At 36.7% G+C, this 25,775-nt stretch overlaps 4 protein-coding genes across 15 annotated transcripts in view; 2 read left to right on the forward strand and 2 right to left on the reverse strand.

The window, feature by feature from the left end:
• Positions 1-1,834: 1,834 nt before the first annotated feature.
• Srp14 (signal recognition particle 14) lies at positions 1,835-3,063 on the reverse strand. The gene is made up of 4 exons (XM_071697538.1): positions 2,925-3,063; positions 2,782-2,854; positions 2,446-2,558; positions 1,835-2,371 (listed from the first exon to the last, which is right to left on the reverse strand). The coding sequence occupies exons 1-4, from the start codon at positions 2,946-2,948 to the stop codon at positions 2,255-2,257; spliced, it is 327 nt and encodes a 108-aa protein (XP_071553639.1). The 5' UTR covers positions 2,949-3,063; the 3' UTR covers positions 1,835-2,254.
• A 399-nt stretch (positions 3,064-3,462) lies between these two features.
• On the forward strand, positions 3,463-6,113 carry Bai (transmembrane emp24 domain-containing protein bai). The gene is made up of 5 exons (XM_071697537.1): positions 3,463-3,780; positions 4,005-4,134; positions 4,245-4,315; positions 5,349-5,475; positions 5,688-6,113. Exons 1-5 carry the CDS (start codon positions 3,601-3,603, stop codon positions 5,807-5,809), a joined length of 630 nt encoding a protein of 209 aa, XP_071553638.1. The 5' UTR covers positions 3,463-3,600; the 3' UTR covers positions 5,810-6,113.
• A 159-nt stretch (positions 6,114-6,272) lies between these two features.
• The window catches only part of LOC139767847 (choline/ethanolamine transporter flvcr2a), a 53,996-nt gene continuing 34,493 nt past the window's right edge, over positions 6,273-25,775 (reverse strand). Inside the window, exons 1-9 of one of the 7 annotated variants that reach the window (XM_071697529.1) lie at positions 18,033-18,421; positions 13,745-13,949; positions 12,962-13,177; positions 12,216-12,440; positions 10,098-10,236; positions 9,374-9,591; positions 9,106-9,209; positions 8,704-8,817; positions 6,273-8,412 (exon numbers count right to left, since the gene is read on the reverse strand). In XM_071697529.1, coding sequence (XP_071553630.1) covers positions 8,151-8,412; positions 8,704-8,817; positions 9,106-9,209; positions 9,374-9,591; positions 10,098-10,236; positions 12,216-12,440; positions 12,962-13,177; positions 13,745-13,786 — 1,320 coding nt within the window. In that variant the 5' untranslated portion in view covers positions 13,787-13,949; positions 18,033-18,421 and the 3' untranslated portion in view covers positions 6,273-8,150. Of the gene's footprint in view, positions 8,413-8,703; positions 8,818-9,105; positions 9,210-9,373; positions 9,592-10,097; positions 10,237-12,215; positions 12,441-12,961; positions 13,178-13,744; positions 13,950-15,553; positions 16,211-17,206; positions 17,287-18,032; positions 18,426-25,775 lie in introns of those variants that run through there. The other 6 variants (XM_071697527.1, XM_071697528.1, XM_071697525.1 and 3 more) reach the window with 6 other exon arrangements.
• LOC139767843 (uncharacterized) overlaps positions 20,648-25,775 on the forward strand; it is a 37,339-nt gene continuing 32,211 nt past the window's right edge. For 2 of the 6 annotated variants that reach the window (XM_071697514.1, XM_071697509.1), the window contains exons 1-2: positions 20,648-20,921; positions 22,208-22,630. In XM_071697514.1, the coding sequence (XP_071553615.1) occupies positions 22,557-22,630 (74 nt within the window). In that variant the 5' untranslated portion in view covers positions 20,648-20,921; positions 22,208-22,556. Of the gene's footprint in view, positions 20,922-22,207; positions 22,631-24,890; position 25,775 lie in introns of those variants that run through there. The other 4 variants (XM_071697510.1, XM_071697512.1, XM_071697513.1 and 1 more) reach the window with 3 other exon arrangements.

Here is a 25,775-nt window from a genome sequence, read left to right on the forward strand (position 1 = left end):
ACCGCCTTCACCTCGTCTACGACGCACGTATGACTCGCGGGAACGAAACGAGAATTGCGTCACTCCGCGGCCCCCGCGCGCCGCTCCCCGAGCCGATGCACCCGCGAAAAAAATAGATTCGTGTTAAGGACGTAGCCACCCTCGTCGACGTAGCTCCCAAGAGCGACGTCCGAACTTTAGGAGGCGAGATCACGTCAAAAAGTAGATTTTTTAATATATATAAAAAGAGTGAAATATACAATAGAAGCGAAAAATAAAAGAACAACAATTAAGAATAAAGTCGGAAGATTATTAAAATGTAATCAAATTAACAACAAGACCTACAAAGTCGAGGAGGATGATTTTGAAAGCTGAGAGCTAAAACAGATACCATTTTGCTGATTGGAAACCTTACTTTGAGTTGCCTTTTTTTCTTTCGCATCGAACCACCAATTTTCTTCTTCGATTGATGTTCAATTTACGCCTGTTCTGTTTATCATCCGAAACCCTGCTTTGAGACCTGATTCGCGGCCAGAAAAATGTATATTTTTAAGAACGATATTCTTAGAATGAAATACAGCTCGTGCATTCTGGAGCTGGACAATCGTGTCAAGGTAATCATCGGACATCCCGAATTCTTCTCGAATATAGATCGGTGTTTATTTCTACCTGTCATGTCAATTTATCCCGGCACTCCGTTATTCGTAATATTTTATAAAAAATTGTGTTGCTACAAATAACAAGTGTATGAGATCTTCAATATCTATCGCGAAAATTGCAAGTTCTAAAAAAAAGCATATATTTTTCAATCCCTTTCAACATTAACTTAGTGGTTTGCTCTCCAAACTGAAAGTATGCAACGTTATTGAGTATTCAGAAGAAAAATAAATTCCTCAACTGTCTCTTAGGATCAATTTTCTGTCATCTAATTCACGTCATTCCTCGACGACGAAACGAGCACAATGGAGAACTCGCGAGGAGTGACGATTCACCCGCGTTTGTTTATTCACGACCGTAATGTATACAATGATAAATTCACGTTACATCAGGTATTACATTGGCAGCCTCCCAGGACTTTGCACAATGGTCCACGTTCGGGTCCAGTGCCAAAGAATACTCGCACAATGTGTAATGCCACGCGCGGATCGTCGGGTTATTTGGAGATGAGGAAAGCGCGGATTCGCGAGAAATAAAGTCGAATTGCGTGACATACTGGAACAATATACCGATCCTGCGAATCCTTCCGTTATTCTCATTCGACAATATTATCAAATGACAAAATAACGTGTCGGCGTTGGGACTCCAACTATTAATCTTGAAGGTACACGATTGCAGAATTCGCGATGAGACACTCGGGCCGAGAATAACGCAAGCTAAATTCCGAGACGCAATAAACGTATATAAGATACGAGCGCGCGAACGGCTGCAATTTTAAGAAATCCGCAAAATATAACGCCGAGCGTTAAAATAAACCGCTCGTATATATATACATATACGCGAGGATTGTCATTCGCGAAAAAGATTTATTCGGCCGACCGGTATATGTAGACGAGCAATAAATCGATCAGATACTTTTGTGACGTCTGAGAGTCCATCATAAATCTCGCGGAACGGGGACAAAGACTTCGCGTCACCTGAGACAACAAACATTTCTGCGACGGTCGATTAGAAGAATAATATATCTCGGATTCATTTATGATTCTATTCTTCGCGGAAAAAAACAATAGAGAAACGGCAATAGAATTTAAAGGTATTTTCAAGAGATCGACGAGTTCTTATATCTGCAGCACAAGCTTTGCATAAGAAATTATCATATCATATCCAAATGACACAATTAAAAAACAAGAAAAAGATATAATGAATTATAAAAAATGCTATATATTACGGATTTACGTATCTGAGTAACAGAATAGTACAAATCAATGTAAACTCTATTTTAAAAAATTTTATCCTGCTGATCATTAAACAGTTTATCCCAATTATCTGTCTTGGATTCTTAATAACTATCCCTTATCGCGTTTTTTGTCATCATTGCATCAAATTTGCGAAAGTGTGCTCGATCATATATTAGCGGCCGCATATATACTTGTGTATATACTTTCATAACAGTATTATTAACCTTTTGTACATCAGTCTATACAAAATGTTGCATAAAACGCGCCTTCACTCGACGGCTTATACAGTAGACAGGTGTCGGTAAATATGTGACGAACACAGTACGAAAGTTTTAATAACAAAGAAATAAACAACTGGCACGCGGTTAGCCCTCGCTGGGTCAGTGAACCTTTGGCTTCGCCGACTTCGTCTTCTTCAGCTTCTTCAGTCCGCTTATGTTCGTCTTCAGGAGATTCCAATACGCCTGCTGGAATTTGTTTACATCCCTGGAATGGATCTGAAAGATGAAAATCACGTCTCAGAGTGGTGCAAACGATCGCTGACTGTCATCCGCCGACGAAAGATACGTACAACAGTGGAAATCTTCTTATTGCGAAGCGATGCTCGAACTAGGCAAAGATACTCTGTAGGAGTCGGTAGGGGAGGTCTGCCTTTCCTAGGCACCGGTTTGTTGTGTCCATTAACTGAAATAAAAAGCTCCTTAATACAAATACAAGGAAAGGAAAGAAAACAAGACATAAAAGTTTGTGCCATAAGAAAAGTATGTTTCTTGTCAAAGCTACAATTCAGAAAGTTAAGGGCTGTTAGAGTCTTCTAAATAATTTAATCTATTTTGGAGAATTGTTATTTTTGTTCTTTTATCTAGCAACAGATATTTTGAATTAAAAAAAAACGAAGGGTACTCACATCTCTTAATGGTAAGCGACACCGCGCCCGAAAGACGCGACTTGTCAAAGAGTTTGGTTAACTCCGCTAAGAACTGCAACGAAAATTCAGTTAGTTGTTCATACATGAGAGAACAATATCGGGGATGAGAGACGTCAAGTTACCGCGTCATTCTCCAACAGGACCATTCTGACGATGGTAGCATATGTCAAACGCCAGAACACGTTCAAATGTAATCACCTGCTCCGAGAGGTTAGATCGGTTAGATGAGGTTAGGAAATGCAGCCGCAGACTTGGCGTAGACTAGAACCATAAACTACGCGAAATATTCAGATGTCTCGCATACCTAATATTTACGATCAATTTTCTGCGATAACAAATTAAGTGGAAAAAAGTCATTAGATTCTGGAGATCGAATTTAAAAGTCATCAAGTTTTAAAAATAGGATTTTGAAAGTTGTTTAAATTTTAAAATCCTATTAAATTTGATTTAAAAAATTAGATTCTATTTAATTTTTAAAATTATTAAATTTTAAAATCCTATTTCTCTCTAATCTGATTAGTTTTCCGAAGGTTTTCCGTTTTCTCTTTACCACAATAAGGAAAGGATGATGAAAAACACAATTTTGCCCGATCATGAAGTCTCCCCGGCAAAGTCGTCTCCCTTTCTGACTTACTGCTGGTATTTAATGGCCATTGCCAATGTGGCTGCCACCAGTGCCACCTCATCCGTCATCGTGTTCATCGTGATGCTGTGGATGTTGTGTGAGCGCGGAACTTTTCCTTGGTGACACGGGAAAACGTCTCTTTTCCAGGACGATCGTCGAGAACGAGGAGCGAAATGATACAGGCACACGTGAAAGCCTTCCTGGCGATTCTCCTGGTCGCCCAGGTGCGCGGCATCATGTTCTACCTGGAGCCGAACAGTCACAAGTGTCTGAAGGAGGAAGTCCATGCGAACGTACTCGTCACAGGGGAGTACGAGGTGTCCGAGGCGATGGGTCAAAAGACGAATTACGTGGTAGGTAGATCCTGATCAATGATTTTCCGTTCGTCCCTTGCCAAGATATTCCTACAATTGCGTTAAGCGCTGCTTAACATTTTATGTTAACCCTTGGCGGTTCAATAACAGCTGTGACAGAACTCGCTGTTTGCCTCTCTCCTAAAATCACAATAAATATCAATAAATTTTAATGGTGTAAGTTGTAATGAGATAAATTCTAATAATGATTTTGTTTCTTACAGATTCAGGACTCTAAAGGGCATATATTGTCTCAGAAGGAAGACATTCCCCATGGGAAGCTGTTAAAGTTCTCCTTTGTCACGGAAACTTATGATACTTTTGAGATATGCTTCATTTCACGTGTTCCAAGCCGTACGTATACCTACATAATTTGTTAATTTAGTTTGTTAAATTGTTCTGTTGTGTGATATCATTTAATTGCGATGGGACGGATATTTAAAAAAACGTGAAAATTATTTCAGATCAGCGTGGCATCAGGCAAGAAATTAAGCTGATCACGAAACGCGGCATTGAGGCAAAGAGTTACGAAGGCGTAAGTCCACTGTATATCATTACAAATGTTTCTTTACAAAAATATTGTTTGATCTATCATATCCGGGGAATTCCGAGAGAAACTATCTGACGTTACTTCGTTTACTTTCTTTTATATGTGGCTTGTTTCCGCGGTGCAGTTGGTAAAGTAGAGTTTTTTCGATCATTGTGTTCTCGTTGGCATGCGTTTTATTCACGAACCGGCACTTGTACATACATTAACAGCTTTAGAACTAAGCTATTAGAGCGCAACACAGTTTCATTAATTTGTGCATGCTTTTGTCGCGGATGTTCCGTTAACGGGGAGAGCTTATCTCATCCACGTGAACGCTTTAATTATATTCAACTTTTAATTATATTCAATTATACTCCACTTGAATTCCTAGTAAAACAAAAATTATACAATATATTGAAAATTTTCATTATAGAACATTTTTTCTGTCACTAAAGTTCTTTAAAATATGTTAATGGTACATCCTTAAACATAGCATAACAGCAGAGCATAACAGTGATGCATTTTAAAATACCGAATGTTTCAGTTCTTTCATAATAATACTAAAAACATGGAATACTAATTCCATCATGTGATATTCTTAAAATCGTAAACGCTTCCCTCTGCTACAGTTGGGATATCTTTTTATTTCTAAAAGAGAAAGTGCGAGCTGAAATGTTCGGTATTACTTAAATGTTTTGAGCGAAAATTGTGCAATTTTTTACTTGTGTTTGAGATAAGATTTTTAAGAATAAAGAAGTCTGTGTGAGAGCGTTCAATGTAATTAGCTGATTTTATTGTATTGGACCGCTCAGAAATTAGAACTATTGCAATCAGACATTGTATACCACATGGCCTAATATATTTTTTCACTCTGTGCAAAACACATACACGCAGAGTAATTATCCATTATTTGGCTTTAATTCTATAGTAGTTTATTGATTTGAATCGATTGTGTTACGCAATACTAATGAGACCGCTGAGGTTTCCGTCGAGGATGTCGCCATTTTCCGATGAAAATCATTATCTTTTTCGTTAACAGATCGGCGAAGCAGCCAAGTTGAAACCAGTAGAAGTAGAATTGAAACGGTTGGAGGATTTGTCTGAGGCGATAGTGCAAGACTTCGCTAGAATGCGCAAAAACGAAGAAGAGATGAGAGACACAAACGGTAAAAAAAAAAATAAATACTTTTCGTTACTTTCATTAAATAGTGGAAGAAAATAACTTTACACTTAAAAAGAATGAATATTTTGAATTGTATACTTAAACTTCTAAATTATAAACGCGATTGATAATTAAATGTTATAATCAATTGATAGTTAAGTATTTGTAGTTGGAGCTTACACTATTCAATGATCCGATCATCTTTCTTTATTTCAGAGGCCACGAATGCTCGGGTATTGTACTTTAGTTTATTCTCGATATGCGTCCTCTTCGGTTTGTCCACCTGGCAACTCTTCTACTTCCGACGCTTCTTCAGGATGAAGAAACTCATTGAATAAATGCATTTGTAACAAATAATGCAAATGTAAAAAAAAATACACTTATTTTTTGAGTTTTCATCTTTGTTATCTGTAATTTCGTATTTGAATCATGGAAAACTTTTTATATTCGTCGCAATGTTCAAAAAGTACTATTTAAATAAATAAGCAAAAACGCGTTACAATCATATTACCTCATTCAAATCGTAAAATATGGTGAGCTCTCATCTCGCCACACATTGCGCATACATTATCGAGAACACAATATTTAAGCAATTGTAAAATAGAAAATTTCTTAAATAAAAGTACCTCAATTGTAATAAAATGGATCTTCAAAGTTATTATCTAAAAACGATATTTTACATCAATATATATGAAATTATTTGTCTTAATATTAAGATATCTAATATATATATCTTTTACATATTTATAAAAATCAATACATTTCTTATGACGTAGCTTAATGATTGTATAAGATAATGCATTATAGTTTTAACATTTTATTTATAAAATAGAACAACTTTGTGGGAATACACAATAAATGGCCTAAAAAAATATAATGATGAAACATCACATTGGAAGACGATTTATTAGTCGCTGATTCGAAGGCGGACGCCTTCGGGATTTGTGGTGTAATAGCTATTCGTACGGTCTTGAAGAAGCATATTTAATATTGCGTAACGTAAATACTCTTGCGCTTTCACTTTTAGAATTTAAAATTAAATTAATAGTACGAGATGAACACAGAAATTTAAAGCGCGATTTTACGTTCTCTTAATGCTATAGTAACTTCGTTTTTAAGACATCTAATATTTGGGTGTGAGTATATCATCTGTGTGTATGGACGTCACGGTTAATCGAGGTTTTTATAAATAGCTATACATCCTAATGAAACATTTGTCTTTCAAAAATATATATATTCAGAGGAGTGTATATATGTACACGTATATTCGAAGTAGGAAAATAATATATATCTCTAAACTTCAATTAAATAACTTTTTATCACAAGATGAACAACCAAGCAATTAAAAATCAGGTTCCACGTGAATGACACTGATTCAAACTAGGCACATTGTAGATTTAGTACACAGGCAAGAGTAAGCTTGCGGTAATAAAATCACATGTCGTGTCGATTACAATGTTACGATCGTTATATGCATGATTATCATTTAATGCAATGATTTATATTAGAGTAGACACCAGATAATTAATGCCGCGATAACAGAGATGGAATTCTCTCTCTCTCTCTTTCTCTCATGTTCATCGTTGAAATAATTCTTTCTATTTATTACGTATTATTATAACATTCATTTATTACCGCAATAAAGCTATAACTCGAACCGTCACTGTCATTACGCTTATCACTTTTAATTACTACGTCTATCGTTTCGCGTAGTATCTGCCCGATAACAATTTGTATACTCACAGCTACATATTTTCTAAATAGACATTATGCAACAATGAATTCGCTTTAGCATATTTTAGCATACTCGGGCTAAGTAATTTATGTATATTTTCTTGACTACAAAATTAGAATGTGGGAATTTAAAAAAAATGAAAAATAAACATTTAATAGTATTGTCAATTGTCATAGATTAAAAATTTATAATTCCGCAATATGAACTTCTATCAGTTTTTATAATTATTATCTCATGATAATTTATCCTCGATTCGCTATTTTTCACAGTTAATTCGTTACTGCATAACACCGTCTAAATACTATTGCCTGAGATTAAAGGTTTAACTAGTATAACAGGATCAAGAATTTTCCGACGATCTTTCCTCGTCGTTTGTACACATATTTGTTAGACCACTTTGTTTCCACTATATCTAATAACAATGACGACAAAAATATATATATCTACACATATATCTATATATATACATATATAGCTTTCTTTCTCGCCATTTCTTAAAGCCAATTGTACCATTATCTTTCTATTACGAATTTTTCGATAAAAATCCGACTCTCAATTTTCCATAAAAATATTGGTCTATTATTCGAAACCTCTCTCTAACTTTCAACATTAGGCATCTCGGCACTTAGGCGCGCTAAGTGTTAAATCTCTTTCTATTAAAATAAGAATCTGGAAGTCCTACGAAAAGTAAACGCTTTTCGTATCATATTATTCAACTATGTTTAGACCCCTATTAGTCCTTTTTTCGAAAAAGATATATCTTCTTTGGATGAATATACACGTGACTCGGAGCAGTGGTACTTCCGACACACGGCATACATTCGAGGGATAAGTCAAGTCCCAATTGGACTAGGATAATAAGTTACAGGGAGTATTGTCGAGAACTATTCGTTCCAACCGCAGTAGCTCGTCGCTTGTTACGGCGACTGCTGCAAGTCGGATTGTCAAGCCTTCGCTTTCTGACGTCTCAGATCGTTGGGTATTATAGTCGTGAGCAAAACGCCAACTGCGAGGATGCCGCATAGCGTGACGTTTGCCCAAAAATCCTCCCAAACGTTAAGCAGGTAACGATAAAGTGGGGTTAAAGCGATGCCGAAGATCTGCACGACCGCGTTCAGCAGACCCGTCGATGTTCCTTCCGGCTCCGGGAACGTGAGCTCCGCGGCGAGCTCGAAGCCAACCGGTAGGTAACCGGTCATAAAGAAGCTATAAAAATATTCACGTGATATAATATAAATAATACATATAAAAAATATAAAATTTTGAGGTAGTTTCAAGCCAAAGACGGCCGCTCAATTATCCGTCACACTTTCGAAGACTTTCTGAATTATTAAGGAAGAGATAAAACAAATTTTAAGACGACAGAGAGATCTTCAACGAAATTCAGCCAAGATGTAAAACATCTAATAATAAATCGAACCAGAATTCAATATCACATAAGTCAATAAAGTATTTTAAAAAGTTTTACGTATGACAAAAATAATCGTTGGACTTTACCCCAAAATGCCAGCCGTGATGTATATAGCGTAAATCCCCACGTTCTTGTCCAGGGTGAAAGTGAAGATTATCATACCCACCAAGGAACAAATATACACTCCTACCGTCGTCCACCTGTAAATTCATATTTCCTGCGTTATTTCAATCGCATACATTTGCTCCCATCAAATAAATCGAGATGAAACTTGACCCAATACAATTTGATAAAAGATTTAGCGTGATCCAAATCTCTCTTATTGTTAGTTTCGTAACGTTTACCGTTATAATAATTAAGTATTATAAATCAGTTCGATTTGAGATGGCTAGTTTGAAGAAAGATTAAATTAATTTATCAAAATAATACTATAAAAGATCAAGGTTGAAGAAAAATTCCACGATTCTGTAAAATAACATTCTACTCACCAGAATTTGTGTGTTTTATCTAATAAAATACCGCACGCAATGGAGCCCACCATTCCAGCGCAAACTATTGTCAAGCCGATTCGACCGGCATCCTCCTCACTGTCCTGAAAAGAAGGGCACGGCTTGTTAGTTCTTCTCTTTAAACAGAGACGTAATCGAGAAGCTTATTTGAAAATAAGCTTCTCGATTACGTCCTCTATTTAAAATGAATCGGAAATCCGAGCGGAAATCGAGAAGGGTACGCACAACCTTCGGATAAAGTACTTACCGGGAATTGTTTGATGACAAGTCGGTTCAGGAGGGTGCTTATAGCGTAAAAGGTGCCAACGTTGATGCCGTAGCTAATTAAAAGTAGCAGATAGCCGCGATTCAAGAACAGTCTCGTGATAGACTCAAAAAATGTCTTCACCTCCCTGTTGCTCTCGGATTTCTCTCTTTGCACAGCTTGAGCGGAGCTAGGTGGCAAAGGCGGTGCCGACTTGAAGACTGCAAATTATTGGTTTCTATTAAGAGCGAAAGAACGGAAGAATATACGCCGCTGGACATAAAACAATAAAATCCCGGAACTGATTAATCCTAGCCTAGTCACACTTATTTTCGAGTCCTTAATTCGCCACACTCCGGTCCGTGAGACCGCTCGGCTGTTTTAACCGACTTCAAAAAAAGGAGGTTCTATTTATCATTTCCATTCAAATTAATATTTTTAAGCTTGTAATATAGGAATTGGAAATACAGAGTCTGAATAAGATGTTTACGATAATATTAAGTCAAGAAAATGATTTGTGTTTAAATCAAACTTTTTATAAGGAACCTAGAAAATTATGTTATTATGTGAATTTCATAATTTTTTTCGGTGACAAGTATTTTGAGTTAAATGTCGATTATTTTCATTTGTATGTCATATATTATATTCTTTAAATCTTTCGACTTCGGGATCTTATTGCCAGATTGCGTAACTGTATAATCAATAGGTAAACATTATATACACGTACGGAGTAATATGAGGATTAGCACGAACGACGTGAAAGCCGCGACGATATAGAACATACGTTGAAGCCCCCTCTCGATGTCGCAGATCTCCTTGTTCGGCACTAACATCGGCGGAAATAAGAAACCGATAGCTATACCCAGCTGCAACAGAAATCCGAGTGACGAACGTTCTAAGAAATTATCGAGTCAGGAAAAAGGCAGAAAGAAATGTTTGTCGTTCAAATTCATAGATCTTCTCCAATTACGAAATATCTGTCTTCAGAACGGAACCATTGTGTGGTTGCCGAACAAATTAAATTAATATTGTTCATATACATCTTTACGTTCTTATTGAAGCGAGATATTTTTATTACCAGTTGTTAAAACACATAGTTTTCGTATAAGTCAACGCACTTCAAAAGGCCAATATTATATATTTATAAAAAAAAAACGCGTATTCATTACATCTTTCTAATAATTGCAAAAATTTGTCTTCTATCCTCTATCTTATCATCAGTATCATCATCACCTCTACTTATATCAGAAATTAAAAGCAGCCGAGACAGGAAGGATGAGGTATATTAGATCTCTTTTTTTTTCTGAAAATTCGTGATCCTTAGCGCGACGTGAAATGCTATAGGATTTTCAATTACAGACTCGCAATTACAACACGCGGTCGCGGTTGTGCAGAATGCATCGGATTGAGCTTCCGTTTTATCGTATTGCGAAATCGGTGCAATTAAGGCGCGACAGATTCCCTGATAAAGTGCGACCGCGACGGTTGATAAAATGATAGCGACGGCACGGTCTGCGGCACCTTGGATCAATTGAATCCCTCGCGACGTAGAGAGTGTCCCCCCTGCCCCCCCTTCCTGCCAGTCAGCAGACACGGCCGTTCGTCTGTCGAGGTAGCGAAATTAAACGTGGGTGCCCACTTCGACTCGGTTTCCCACCTAATCACGTCGCAATTTAAATCTCCCCGAGGCACCCTTCTCGTCGATCAGCGAGTAGGTACTCCAGACTGTCACTTCCGTTGTTCCGCACGCAGGATCCATTCTCATTGTCTGCACGCACGTGACACGTGTTGCCGGTGACACTGTCGAGTGCCTCCTCTTACGTTTTTGAAATAACAAGTGCTGTCACACATCGACGTTTGACGTCACGGAAAATCGGGCCTCACACATAATAGCGGGTATTCAACTCAAGAGACAAGCTTGCATAAAGATCCTTAAAAATTTTCAAGACGATAACATTTCGATTGAAATAAATTAAATTAACCAGCTAGATAAAAATAATTTCAATCAACTCAGTTTTTTTCAGTAAATTCTCAGGAATTTTTAACACCATGACTTTTCCATCCAAATTATGTGAAATTAAATCAGATTGAATTATACGTTCGATGGAAGTGAAAATTGTTGCACGCATCAGATATGCAATGAATTCGGAAGTTATTAATTTACAGCAAGAGATGGGATTATCAAGTTATAATAATTTCGTAATAACGAATTATTACTAATCTGTATTCGCGCGAATGTGGAAAGAGATACAAGATATTTAATTAATATACCGCGGTCGTCGAATTTATTTGACTTATTATCGAATTACAATGCTAATATTATCACGCGCCTTCATCCGGGTAATTACTGTAATTAGAGCGACTTTATTGCATAGATTAATAATTTACATACGTTGCGAAGTTTAGCGTGTTGCAAACGGATGATACCTACTCCTCGTTTCTTTCCTATATCCTCACGAAGATATTGTGCAAAGATAACACATTAGATTCAACACAGTAGATTCAAAACGTATAATAGTGCAAAATTAAATTCTTACACTATTCAAAAAGCAGAAGATATAAATTTCACATTGCTTACATTTTTTCTTTTCATTTTTCTTATATTTTCTTTCAAAAAATCCTTATAAACTTTTGGAAAATAAAACAATTTACTTGGACTTTTGATACAATTCAAGGTGTCTAATCGATCTGATGAAAAAAATCAAGTCAAGAAAGAGAGAAAGAGAAACAGAGCGAGAGAGAAAATCTAAGGTGGAAATTCTCAAGCCTCTCTCAAAGTCCAAATATAAATTCTATCCTAGATATACCGTGTTAAGGTTGATGACACACAAAGATATTCCCTTACCTGATTGCCGAAGACACCGATTCCGCAGGCTCGACTGACTTCGTTGTCCCCGAACCATACCGCGGCCAGTCGAGCTGGAATGGACAAAATGCAGGTTTGGCTGATCGCCACCACAGTTTGTCCGACGAACGTGACCCAGAAGCGATCGGGGGCTATGCTGAACACTTTTATCCAGGAACCGATGGTGGTCCCGAACGCCCCGATGATCACCGTCCACCTGAGGCCCTAAAATCCCACCCGTTCTCTCATACACTCTGTTTGCACATTTACCAATGAGCAGGAATATCCGCGATTGTGCAGTAAAATGTTATTTGTTCGAGCATCGCTTGGAAAAAAGTGACTTTTCAAAAAGAAGATTCCTTGACGCGGGACGCTTCATCATCTGCGAGATTACGCGAAATCCGACTATCTCGCTCGCGACGTCAGACGATTCTGCATTCCAGTTGTTCGGCGACAGATGTAAAACCGTCCATAAACAGCACGGGATGCGTTATATCGTTCAGTGACATTCAGATAAAATGTATACACATCATGTACTATAAAAATTCTTAAATCACGCGATCTCTACTTGCCGATGCAACTCGCCAAGTAAAACCTAAGAAAATCAAGAGGATCAAACTTTTCGATCGCCGCTTTTTTGTAATCTCGAAAATGGAATACGCGAAAGAAATTCGTAGCTAAGGGAATACGATAGTTTTCCGAAATATCGTACATTTCTATTAAGTTCTACCCTCGTCGTGACTTACAAAGTTATCCAGCAGGTAACTGGCGGGAAATATCAACGGTATGTACGTTATCATGTATATCATGCTCGTCATGTCCACTGTATAATCCGAAACGTTGTAATACTTCGTTACAATGTTCGAAATAATACTGTATTGAATCCATTGCATGGAGTTGCTGGCGCTGTACACCACGAAGAGGATGAGGATCTGCCATCGCCTCGTATAGACTCTGATCTCCTGCAATCAGAGGCATCCATTGTCGATCTTTCAATTTTTCGCTCACCAAACGTCTAAATATCGCGCAATTTTAATATCCTCGGTCTCTCATTCTATATTTTATCGGTTAAAAGAACGAAGACACTGAGAATTAATTTCATATAGATTATTATATACTAAAAGTGACGCTAACTTACATATTGGATTAATATATGCTATATATGTACGTTAAAAGTGACGCTAAATTACATATTGGATTAATATATGCTATTAGCGGCAAAAATGACATCAAAGCATATTTAATGCAATTTCGCGTAAAAGTAGGAATTATATTGACTTTAATTCTCTACTGGTTCTCGTCCCTTTGGGACAAAAGTCCATTAATTTTTTTGAAATATAGACCTTGAAGATAAATATATGAAGGATATGTCATTATATTACTTTGGTAATCCAGGATTTAGAGGATAAGATTGCTAAAAATATCGCGTTAACTCAAAGCGAAGACTCTTTCCTCGATATCTGATTTTCCTCTTTATTCTTTTCGCGACCGTTAATGATTTTTATTCATTCGACGTTAAAATTATTCACCTGCGTCGGTTGCATGCTGCAATCACCGGAGAATCCACTCATTTTAATTAATAGTGGTGTCCGTTTACAACTTCGGTCAAACTTTTGTGCCAAGCTCCGTCACGTCATTAATATCGAGTAACAAGGAGATTGATTAAATCGAGCAGAGGTATCATCGAGAGACGAACCAAGTCCTTCCTTTTTTTTATTGAGGCCGTTTTATTTCCTAAAATCCAAGCAAACATCGATCTCACTTCTTCCATCTTCTACCTCTCATATCTCGGATGAAGACGAAATTGAAGTATCAATACCAAATGCATTTAAAATGTCAAGCGCTAAATAATGTCGACATTCGGAGATCGAAGTTTTGTAAAACGTCTCTATTTCTGAGGAACGTCTATTGCGTCAATTGCGCTGCATGAAAGCGTCATTGCGAAATTGCATCAGGAATCAATCTGCCCATTTGCGGATTCCATTTGTGGATTCGCGAGAAACTTGCCGTATGGATTACGATGAATCACAGTATTGGTAATTAGGACTTAATAATCTATTTCGATCTAACAATCATCTCGCGAGAACGCAGCTGCGCGTTTGCGTAGGCGTTTGTGCGTGGGGGTCTTTGTATGTTAATTAGACGCGCATTTAATAATCAAGATTCGAATAAGTCAATATTAGGGACACCGATAATATGTACAGTACAAAATGTATTAACATTGGAAATTGAATCGAATTTTCGTTGCTCGTCTTTCTGGACATCTTTGATTCCGAATTAACCATGTTAGAAATTCTGATCGCATCACGTTGAGATCCCAAACTGCGATAAGATTGACAGTTATGTTAGCTGTCTAGCTAATTATTAAAGATTTTTAATATCTTCATATAAAACAGCAACTTTTCTTCGCCAGTAAATAGTTGAGTCGAGTCAAAAACTACTTCTCCGTTATCTTTATATAAATAATATTAAAATATTACGTTTTAAAATATTTTCACATGTTTAGATTTGCAGTATGATTTAATATTTTCACTTACGTGTTAATATTTATCACACGAAGTAAAACTAAATATTAAAATATTCTATTACATTACTATCAATATAGATGAATATTAATTTTTCTTAACGATTAATTGAACAATATTAAAGGATGGTTAAAATCATGAAAAAGAGAATGATAAAAGTCAATGAGCAAGTAGGAAAGCGTAATCAATTATACATATAGGCAATTCCACGTCAAATCAGACAAGACATGCCCTCGTATTTTTTCAATCGATCGAAACTTTTTTCGTGTCAAATACACATAAAATAAGAAGATACGTATAAAATATTCGTCTAAAATATTTTTTTTTACAGAAGTTACAAGCAATACAATTTTCATGAAAAATGAAGATACCGGCAACTTTAAAAATTAATATCTCTGATTATATTAATATCTTCTTATTTTATGTATATTTCACGCGAGAAATAAAGTTTCGATTGATTTAAAAAATATGACGTCACTTCTTGTCCGATTTTACGTGGGATTACCTATATACATATATGGTATGTCTACAAAATTTTAGAAATGGAATTTTTATTAATAAACGTTGATAGAGCTCTTTTTACGATAATTTTTATAAATCTTCGATCGGTTATTTACGATTACGCGAACAATATAAATTTCGGTACGCATAATAAATATATAAACTTTGATGCAACAAGTTCTAATCGAAAAGATCGAAGGTATTTAGTTTAAAATATTTAGTTTAAAATATTCAACTATCTTACACCGTTTATCCCATCTCCTTGTAACTGCCAAACATATGAATTAAAATCAAAACTGTCAATTACTTTACCAGAGTAAACGGTCCCACGTCCCGCCGATTCAAAATCGTATCTTCGTCGCACCGCACATTGTTAATTTCGCAAAGACGGCTGCAGGTGTCAGATTACATCGGCCTCTCACACCTCGTCGCCGGTATAAAGCGGACGATAAAACGCGGAGCGGCTCGCGCTGTCGTGATGTGCCGGACGTGGACTAAGTGTATCGCGGGACTCGCGAGAGCATCCAGCCTTCCACCGTTCCTCGCCAAACGTCCCTTGTCCATCGTCCCCCGCCCGCCCACTACGTCGCGCATAGTCACGCACGTGAAAATATTTGCGCACACAGCCGAGAGCCACACGCCGCGCCGTCCGTACACGCGGACGTTACGCGCGCGCCTATCAATGATGGTATCATTTGACGAATGCGCCGTCGCAATGCTAGTCGTTCACGGGTGCCCGACGGAATCGCCGCCGACGACGACGACCGTCGTCACCGATGCCCCATCGCCATCAGCCGCGGACGCTCCGCAGACGCCTCGCGAAACCCCGCGAAGTGTGGCATCAGGCCAGGATTTCGCAATTTCGGTGCGCCGCGGCGCGCCGGTGTCTCGGTTCTCTGGCGAAGCAATTTTGTTAGCGAGAAATAACGCGTTAACCGAGAATCTAGTTAGAGAAATTAAGGTCCATAAGACCTTTTCCGACCTGTGTCCGATTGTGACAGAGCGCCAAGTCCCAAGTTATCTAAATCCTGGCGAATTTAGAATCTGTGCGATTAACGTTTGATAACAGAAATGATTCACATGTTTAAAGCTTTTGTTTTTCTACAATTAAAAATTGCATACATGAAAAAGATTTAATAAATGCTTTTTTAATCATCGCGTGACAATGAACTTCTTATGCGATGCGTGCAGCAACAGTATTTGCATAATCCTATCTTGCACCGTCAAAGAATTATTGAATGGATGAAACGAGCGTCCTTTTTATTCACGAGTTAACAAATGAGCCCTCGAGCCTTATATAAAAATTGCTATCGCCAAATTTATTATCGAAAGAGGAAATATGATTAGTTGCCGCGTGATCAGGCATACGAGATTCCATCGACGTTAAATGTTAATTTTATACGTCAATAAACGATGAATCACTTCGAAAAAGCATATAGGAACAGAAACGCGCGGTGTAAATTTCCAATCTCTCACCGTTATCTTCCGATGACCCGATTTCTTTTCGATACATATGGAATACGAGTTCTGCACTGTTTGCATAGATATACCTACCGTTAACGACATTTTAAAGTCATCACGATCAAACAGCCTTAGCAAACTGCATCAAGACATTTTTGCTAATTTATTTAATGAAACTTTGTTGAGTGCAATTAAATAACTGCAGAAAATAAAATAAAATAATAGATAAACGCGATAGCAGATAAAGCTGCAACTGATATATCGATTCGATATCTAACCCGAGAACACACGTCAATTAATTTAAATATTAATTATGTTATATTATATTAATCTTGTTAATTTAATAAAGTTAATTTAATTTAATTTAATTTATATGTATATTAATGAGAATGTTTCAATGAAATTTATAATTGGCTGTTTAGTATCTTATTGTGGCAATTAAATATTATATATTAATATTCGCGCGCAATTAATGTGGTGGAATTTTTTTAAATATTTAAATACCGCAGACAAGAAACTTCAGTATTCACACACATTTTTAAGAAACGCTAGTAAAAGCCACGACGATAACTAAATAACAGTAACCAGAAGCACTATCAGCAAACTTCTGCCTTATCAGCCGCATGCAACCGCACAGAAAAACAGCATATCTATATATACAGGGTGTTTCTTAAGTGATATTGAAAACTCCAGGAAGTGATTCCTTGGACGATTTAAAAGAAAATACCTATGAACATGGGTCCGGAAAGTTTCATTTTTATTTAACTTTAAAGGCCCATAACTCTGCAGGAAAGCATTTCCAGATCCATGTTCATAGGAACTTTTTTCTTTCAAATTGTCCAAGGAATCACTTCTTGGAGTTATCGACATCACTTAGGAAACACCCTGTATATAATATACTGTATATATGATACGAGCCAAAGTCGTCGCTTTGAGTTTCACAGTCTAAAAAGAGGCCTTGTTTTATGATAATACCTTGGGACTCTATTCGGAAGCATAACATTATATACGAATGTCTGAAAGACAAACACTTTTTGTTGCTGAGAGTGAAATCGGTATAATTGAGTTTCCCGGAGAGGTGAGTTTCTATAAGAAATTAATTATCTCACACACACAATTCTCTTACGCTTCTGATATCCATTATCTATGTGCGATTATTTGATTTAATATTTAATATATTCCACGCGATGTATTATAATTCTGATTATATCCATTCTAGTGAATTAGAAAGTACCATAACTGTGAGATCCAGTTTTCTGCATTATCGGGCACTGAACTCGTCGTATTACAAGCTATACCGATTTCAGTTTCCTCTAGCTTTTCATTTTACCTGCGGAAGAAAACCGATCGAGGAAGGATGACTCGCTTCCGCCATGGGAACTGGATTCGGTTTCCTTTTTAACTTTCGTTACCACTAGCACTCGAAAATTCACTCAAAATGCAAGTTCAGTTTTAATTAGTTAAAAACAGGATTGATTATATCAACTGAAAGATCTAGCGAACTAATTCCGGTGCCGATTCCGATAATATTCCGTTAGACGTTTGTCGATTTCCGAATATCGTTTTCTTTTCAATCAGCAAAAAAAATTGATGTGAACGCGAAAAGCGACTGCCACGACTGGATAAAGAAGTCTTCTCTCTCTTCGTTTCGACGTGTTATGCACAATAAAATCAGCAAGGCAGAGAGTCACGTTTCTGGCGTTACACGCGGATACAGAATGAAGTCTTTGAGCGAGAGTTAAGGCCCTTGCACAATACCAGGCAACAGGCAATAGGAACAGGGAATAGAAACAGAATTTCCGATGTTATTAGATTTCTATTCTCTGTTGCCTGTACCTGACCTATCATAGTGATTTGATTTTATACGGCGCTTTTAGTGATTCGTCGGAAATTCTGTTCCTATTCCCAGTTTCTATTGCCTGGCATTGTGCAAGGATCTTTAGATAACTAATGAAGTTAGCGATTGGGGATATCGCTTCGAGCGTGGACGGTAAGAACACGTGATAAGTTACCATCGCATAATAACTGGCACCGTTATATTGGTGCTACAATTTTGGCTATAAATTTGGAGGGGGGGGGGACTTTGCAAAAAACTAAAAAAAGAACATAAATAAATAAATACATAAGTAAAAAAATAAAAAAGTACAGTTTAAAGTTTAACTTGTTAGAGTTTTCAGGTAATATTTACACAAGTAAATATTACTTTCATTTACTCGAAATTATCATATATTTGCGTATATATTGGGAGGAGGGCATCTCCCTCTCGCTTACGGCGCCCGCGCGTGGATAATTAATAAGATCATGCAAATGTGCATATATTCGAAGGACAGACATTGTTTACTGTATAGAGAAGAAACGAACGTGTATGTGTGTGTAGAGTGAATACGATAATGGAATATCATTTCTTCCTTCCATTTCTTTCCCTCCTAGGGTGAAGATTTCATTCGTATAATAATTATGTTAAGATGCTTTAATTCTGATGATTCTTAAGTAATTAGAAAAGAAGATTAGAAAAAAGTGATTAGAAGATAATGAGAAAACTGTCTGCGCCACATAAAATTTATTCTTGTGATTGTGTAATACTCGTTACGATTAATTTTTTAATGAATTCTTCTTGACGATTAAAATGTGCATTTTTACCAAAGTAGAGCGCGCAAAGTTTTGTGTAATTAATTATTTAATTAATAGAGAGATAAAACACAGTGATAGTTATATGAATATGTTGATTATAGTATTGCTTAGTAGAGAAATGTGTGTAAAATTATATTAAAATAGTATTAATTACTTACAAGAGCATAATAAAAATTTATTAACAAAGAACCGAGTTGCATCAAGCATTGTATAAACAATTAATAAGGTATCTATCAAATAATCATCTCGAGATAACATGCTGTTGTCACGTGAACTCGAACCGTATTATACGAACGATCTGCTAATAGATTAATACGGTATTTTCGCGTTATAATAGCATCATCAAGAATATATCATTTTTATTTTAGTAATTCAACCGACAATACAAATATCATGCGGAGATATTTATAGAAAAAAGTGAAATGACATATTATTCAGGCAGTCATTAGCAAACGAATCTAATGCATGTACTCACTTTTATGTCAACAGCTCGAGATGCGTCAACTCTGTCTTCAAACAACGCTGGACAGCGTTTAGATGAAGACATATTAAAGAAACAATTTATTTGTTTAGAAATGATAACACTTTCAGAAACCAAAAATCTAATTCTTTGCTCCATATCTACAATTACTGTAAATTAATAACATACTTGATAAAACAATGTCTCTTAGCAAAAGTAATTAAAAGTATCTGATAAAGAAAATAAGAATTTTTAACATTATCACGGACAGCTACTACGTAAATACTATTTAAAGTTTAAAAACTTACATTTACTCAAAATGTAACAGAGTATATTGAAGTGCGAAACTATCTTCAATGTACAATGTCAAGGCGCTTAATTCAATAATGAATTCCATAACAAATAGCTGAACATTCGACTTTCAACTGCGTCTAACAGCAAGAGCTTAATATGCGTCACATGCATTAATAATAGTAACTAAAATATTATTCCACATTAGGTCATCGATAATAAAAATTAGAAGCATCTGTTCTTTTATTCGTTTATTTCTTACATTATTCTTCCTATCCACTTATACGAGAAGACATGTGTACACGAACATGCGTCTCTGCACATCGGCGACTGACGGACTGAAGATCACAACGCCGACGAAAATGATATATGTTTAGGGTCCCGAACCGCGGCGACGTCTAGGGGCCTCGACGCAGGTGGAAACTCACTAAGACTCACGTGCTTCTCGCGTCACGATGAAGCAATTGTCGCGTATTGTGCGAGTCGAGAAAAACGAGCTCTCCCAACTCGTGGTGAGACCGTTCGCGGGACCGTATAAGAACTTGGTTTCAGTCGGGTCTTATCGCGAGTACGGGACGGATACGGGACGGATACGCGGATGCAATTCTTGCGAAATTTTTCGTACGGAGAAGAAAGCGGCTGCGCTTTCGTGTGTGTTTCTGAAATAGAGAACGCTCCTTGCCTTCTCCTCGTGGGAGAGATAAATCGCGCGAGAAAGACTTCCCGCGGCGTGGATAAAGTGGAGGTGCAAAGTACAACTTGAATTGGGAGATGTGAAGTACGGTTCGGGGATAAAAGAGAAAAGAGAGGAAGAGAGGAAGAGGTTGCAAATTTATGGTAAAAGTCGGGAAAATTTTTCATGAATATTCAAACAATTTTTATTTTATTCTTTTTTATCTCTTAAATTTAAATTACAAATGCTAATTATTAATTCTGCTATACAATTCCATGTAAAGAAAATGTATTCTTAACTTAATGTAAAAAATAATTTAAAAATATGAAATTTTGTTATAAATACAGTTACAGTAAAAAGAACAGTTATAGCAATAATCTAAAAGATTTCATCCTACTCTTTTTTCGTTGATTAGTATTTATAATTGTAAATAAAAAAATTAGAATATTTATAAATGTCGAGCAGTTCAAAATCATAAAATACTTGAGTTTTTAATTTGAAAATTTATCAAAGTTTATCAAAATTTATCAAGTATTTTAATTTTGTAATTTTCCAATAACTTTGGATTCTTGAACTCGGCTAAGATATCGGAAGGAGATATTTTTAACGAGTGCTATTCAGTACTAAAAGTCACGGGAAATCAATAAAAATTGAATATACGAATGGTATACCGTTTTTTTTAAATAGACGTATACATTTAATTATCGACAGTAGAAGCGTTATTCTCTGTATTCAGTTCTACCCATGCGATGTTTTTTTATTGCACACAGAAATTTGCGCGTTCTAAAAATTAAACATATGATAATCGAAGAGTAATCCAGATCTATCAATACTTAAATATTTTTATATATAAAATTATGTCTATCTATACAAAACATGTAGGTATAACTTCAAATAAGATTTAAAGCTCTCTAATTTCATAGAATAAATATCTGTGTTAATTTAGTTTAATATATTTTTTAAACTGTTGAAAAAAGACAAAAAATCTTATGCATTTTAATCAGATATTAAAAAATTCCACATAAATATATGAATAAAATTATATGATACGGTCGTCCAAGGATTGCTACACAAAGATAAAAGCGACACCATTATTCTCTTTCCAAATAAATAAATGTTAAATTAGATTAACTCTTTGCGGTTCAAATTATTTCTCACTACTAAGCAAAAGATATGTCCTTAATTCAATCTAAGCAGCGAATAAATCAAAGAATTTTTATTATTTAGAAAAATGCAGAGATTTTAAAAATAAAGCTTGCTGATTATAATCCATTAAGCCATTTTCGAGCGCTTAATTGGAAAATGATATAGGAATAATTTATTGCAAAGCATTATTTATGTCGAGTCCAGCTCGACACAGGAAAAGGGGTTAAATTAAATACAAGAATTATATTTAATATCTGACAGAAATAAATTGCGAAAGAATAAACTTTGCAAAACGTATTTTCAGAGAACACCTGTGCATGACAAATTGTAATTCAAGTGAAATAACAAGATCTTTCGGGGCACGTTCTTGCTTGGCGCAACAATACTAATCGCTTCGGAATGATTCCGCGCACTCCACGCTACGATTGGCATCGATTGTGTATCAACATACGTAATATCGTATCATATCGCAAAAAGCGCGATCAACAGTCGACTAAAGTGCGTATTTCCAGTCGTATCGCGAAATAAGTACTTCCTCGTGTTAAAAAGATCATCAGTCTTGCTCGAGGAGAGAAACTTGTTCGAGGAAAAATTTTTTCCGCTGCATCTTCATTAAAGATTACGTTCTATCAAGTTGAACGAAAAAAAAAAACATGATTTCGCCTACGAGTTTACTGGCGGTCGGAGTGGCTTCTGGGATTTTCCTCTACTTCGGCTTTCGATCGAGGTAAGTGCGTGAAAATATATTCTAAAGATTGTCAATTGATTCTTTACTATTTTGTCAAATATTATCTCTTGAAATTTTTTTTGCCGAGATATATTTGACAATTGTTCTGAATTGCTTTCTTGATGGAGGGAAAAATGATTTATAAGAATAGACTGACCGCGAAGGAGTTTTATATATCTAAATCTCTGATCCTTCGAATTCTATACAGCTTTATGTGAGTCTCGAGATTTATTTCGAGAACTATCTCTCTCGAGAATTTTTCTGAAACTCGAGTAGCCGAAGTACTTTGGAGACGCAATCTAATGCACAAGTACGCGAGTTCCTGAATTCTTGAATTTTTCGATATATCAATTTCAATATGTCCAATATGTCACTTTTAATCCTGAAATGCCAAGAAGTTTGAATATCTAAAGTCTTCGACTTTTCAGAAAGTTTAGAACCTTTCCAAACCCGAAGATAATTTTTCCAGTACTCTATACTTTTCTATACAAACATTTATTTAATTCTCTCATGCATGTGTTATTATTATATCAAACATTTTTTAATAGTGACGTAATACTAGCCCTATCCGGAAATTCCAGAATTATCAATGATAGGATTTGAACTTATCATGCCCGTGTGCCGGTCTTATCAATATCCATACTTTTTACAATTCCTCGAAAAAAAATTTATGTTGTATCGCGAATATCGCGATAATCTCGCCGATATTGTCGTTGTGATTGTGTTTGGGACAGTTTAAGCCTACGTTTTAACTATATTTTTTGCGTTCAAAATAAAAAACTAAGTCACGCTGTTTTGAAGTAGAAAGATTAGGTTTTCACCTATATTTTTTGTCTCACTGAACAGTCTTATCAGCAAATTGCGTATCGGTAAAGATAAGCGTTGGAGTTTAACAATACCTGACTACCGCCTCGAAACTATTTGGGATCGTTTGTGACGCAACAAAAGCCGGGACGGTTTGTTGTACCGCCGATTTAAAATCGCGACAGATTTATTAATTCAAAGCGGATCGATACCTGTCGCCTTCTGGTATTTCAAGATAACGAGATAGCATTGTGTCAGCTATGTGACCCGGATTAAAAATTGATTCCGCCCCTCGCATTCCCTCGCAGTGTATCAATGCTTATAATAGAAGTAGTACAGTAAAATCATGTAGATTCGTAGATTGTATCGTACATATGTATTATAGATATTTTCGTACAGTCTTGTCAGATTTGTCGATATTCTTTTATATCTGGAAAAGGATTATTTCTGAAAGTGATATAAGTTATTTTTTGATGAGCTCTCCCTCAGAAGTTCAAAACTCACACGTGTACTCAATTGAAATAAACCGCGCTTTCCAGGCAAATTATATTTCCATATCGAAATAAGGTTACTTTTCTCCTAAATTATCCTCGGAATAAAAAAAATGAGCTGATGTGAATAATTAAGATCGTGGGAGATAATGAAAATTGTCGCGAAATGGAATGAGTAATTTCTCGAAGATAAAACAATCGCTATAAGATCACTAAAAAAGCTATACATATACATTCGATAGAAAATCATAACAAAATTACTAATAAATTTTTACTGAAGCAATTAACTTCATCGTCGACAAATTATCACATTTATTGTCCCAGCAATTCAAATTATTTAATTTCATTTTGCTGCTAACATTTCAAATAATAAGTTTTTTAATCGCTTTTAAATCGTCATTCAGCGACTTATCTTTCTTATATATCCATTCCTTAATTTCGCACATTTGTACTCTACGCGCGAACGGTAGACTTTTCTTCCGCGATGCGAATCCGGCATACGCGATCGAGACGGCGGCGGCGAGAAACACTGCGTGCAATGCTCCTGAACGGAACGCGTGAATAATAGGTACCCGTGGTCCGCGACCTCACAGACGAGCCGGTTTAGGCTCGCGGTGCCACCGGAAGCGCCCACGACGCGGTGATGCGTGCGACGAGACGTACATCGACGACGTATCGATACCCGCGAGCGAGTGGAGGCGCCGGAGGGGAGAGAAGAAAGGGGGACCGTCATTAATGATGCACGTGGCGGGCCACGGGGCGTGGAATACGTCAATGGTAAAACGTCGGGCGTTGCACAATGTACGTATCGAGCCGTACCGAACAATGGACGCAACGGCGCGTAGGGGAACCGGAAGCACGTACAGGAACGCCGAACACCCGGGGATCCGCGCGCACCAGCGACGCTCTCCTCATTGTCGGGATATTCGCTGTCGCGGATAGTCGGTCTGCTCGCTGCGAAGGCGATTTCCGAAGGTGTCGAGGAGATCGCTAGTTCTCGTCCGTGCGAAAATCGGTCGGTTTTTCCGACGTTCGCCAATCGCGAAAGTTCCTCTGTTCGACTTTGATGACTCGAAACTGATTTTCCGCGGAATATCAGATCGCAGTCGCTTGTTGTGATCCACCGCCAAGGAAAGCGTAAATTGCATTGGAACGTTTCTGGCGCGTATTATATCGACATTGTCCTTCGAAACCGCCGAAACTCCTGTCCGACTATACTTGGAAGTAATTCTCCGCTTTATTGTCTGTTATAAAAGCGGCACCGTAAGAACAGAGACTTGAACGCGCATTATTTGACGTCGCTGCGACGACTAAGACCGACAGAGCTGCTATTCAATGCTGGAAATGAGTTTTCCGCATGAAGCTGAAAGTCCAGGTTATTTTCTATTTTCTATTTTCAGTACTATAGATTCGCCAAATAACGCGACGGATGACAAAGTCTCGAAATAGAAGAAATCAATTGTTTGACGAATAATCCTTTTCTGGAAAATATTGGTGTTATTTTAAAAAAGAGAGCACACGTGGAGGTGTAAAAAGATAAGGCTAATATTAAACAACCTATAAAGAAAAAAATTAATTACATAAAAAATACGGTGCGACGCTCATAAAATACGACCTAGAACAAAGCAGAGGAAAAGACAAAGATAAAAAATTTGGAAGTTTCGATTGAAGAAGAAGTTCGGCCCGTCCAGTTTCGGACCAAACAGACCAACTTGCCATTTGTATTTTTACCCAATGACAATAGCGCGAAGTGTTCGCGTTAGCATTCATTGTGAGACCGAGCTGAAGCTGAACGACCGATGAAACATTTCTTTCTAAGGATCATCTGCGGGAGAAAGCGAGAGAAACGG

Source organism: Temnothorax nylanderi, unplaced genomic scaffold, assembly GCF_030848795.1.
Source record: "Temnothorax nylanderi isolate EJ_2023f unplaced genomic scaffold, tnyl_v1.0 TNYL_tig0012_pilon, whole genome shotgun sequence".
In the NCBI taxonomy this organism is placed as follows: domain Eukaryota; kingdom Metazoa; phylum Arthropoda; class Insecta; order Hymenoptera; family Formicidae; genus Temnothorax; species Temnothorax nylanderi.

Bases quoted from the DNA above. Each gene is read 5' to 3' on its own strand.
- Bai (XM_071697537.1), top strand. From the start codon at position 3,601: ATGATACAGGCACACGTGAAAGCCTTCCTGGCGATTCTCCTGGTCGCC. The intron at 3,781-4,004 runs GTAGGTAGATCC...TGTTTCTTACAG, and splicing joins GTCAAAAGACGAATTACGTG to ATTCAGGACTCTAAAGGGCA. The intron at 4,135-4,244 runs GTACGTATACCT...AAATTATTTCAG, and splicing joins CATTTCACGTGTTCCAAGCC to ATCAGCGTGGCATCAGGCAA.
- Srp14 (XM_071697538.1), bottom strand. From the start codon at position 2,948: ATGGTCCTGTTGGAGAATGACGCG. The intron at 2,559-2,781 runs GTGAGTACCCTT...TTTTTATTTCAG, and splicing joins GTCGCTTACCATTAAGAGAT to TTAATGGACACAACAAACCG. The intron at 2,372-2,445 runs GTACGTATCTTT...TTCATCTTTCAG, and splicing joins ATAAGAAGATTTCCACTGTT to ATCCATTCCAGGGATGTAAA.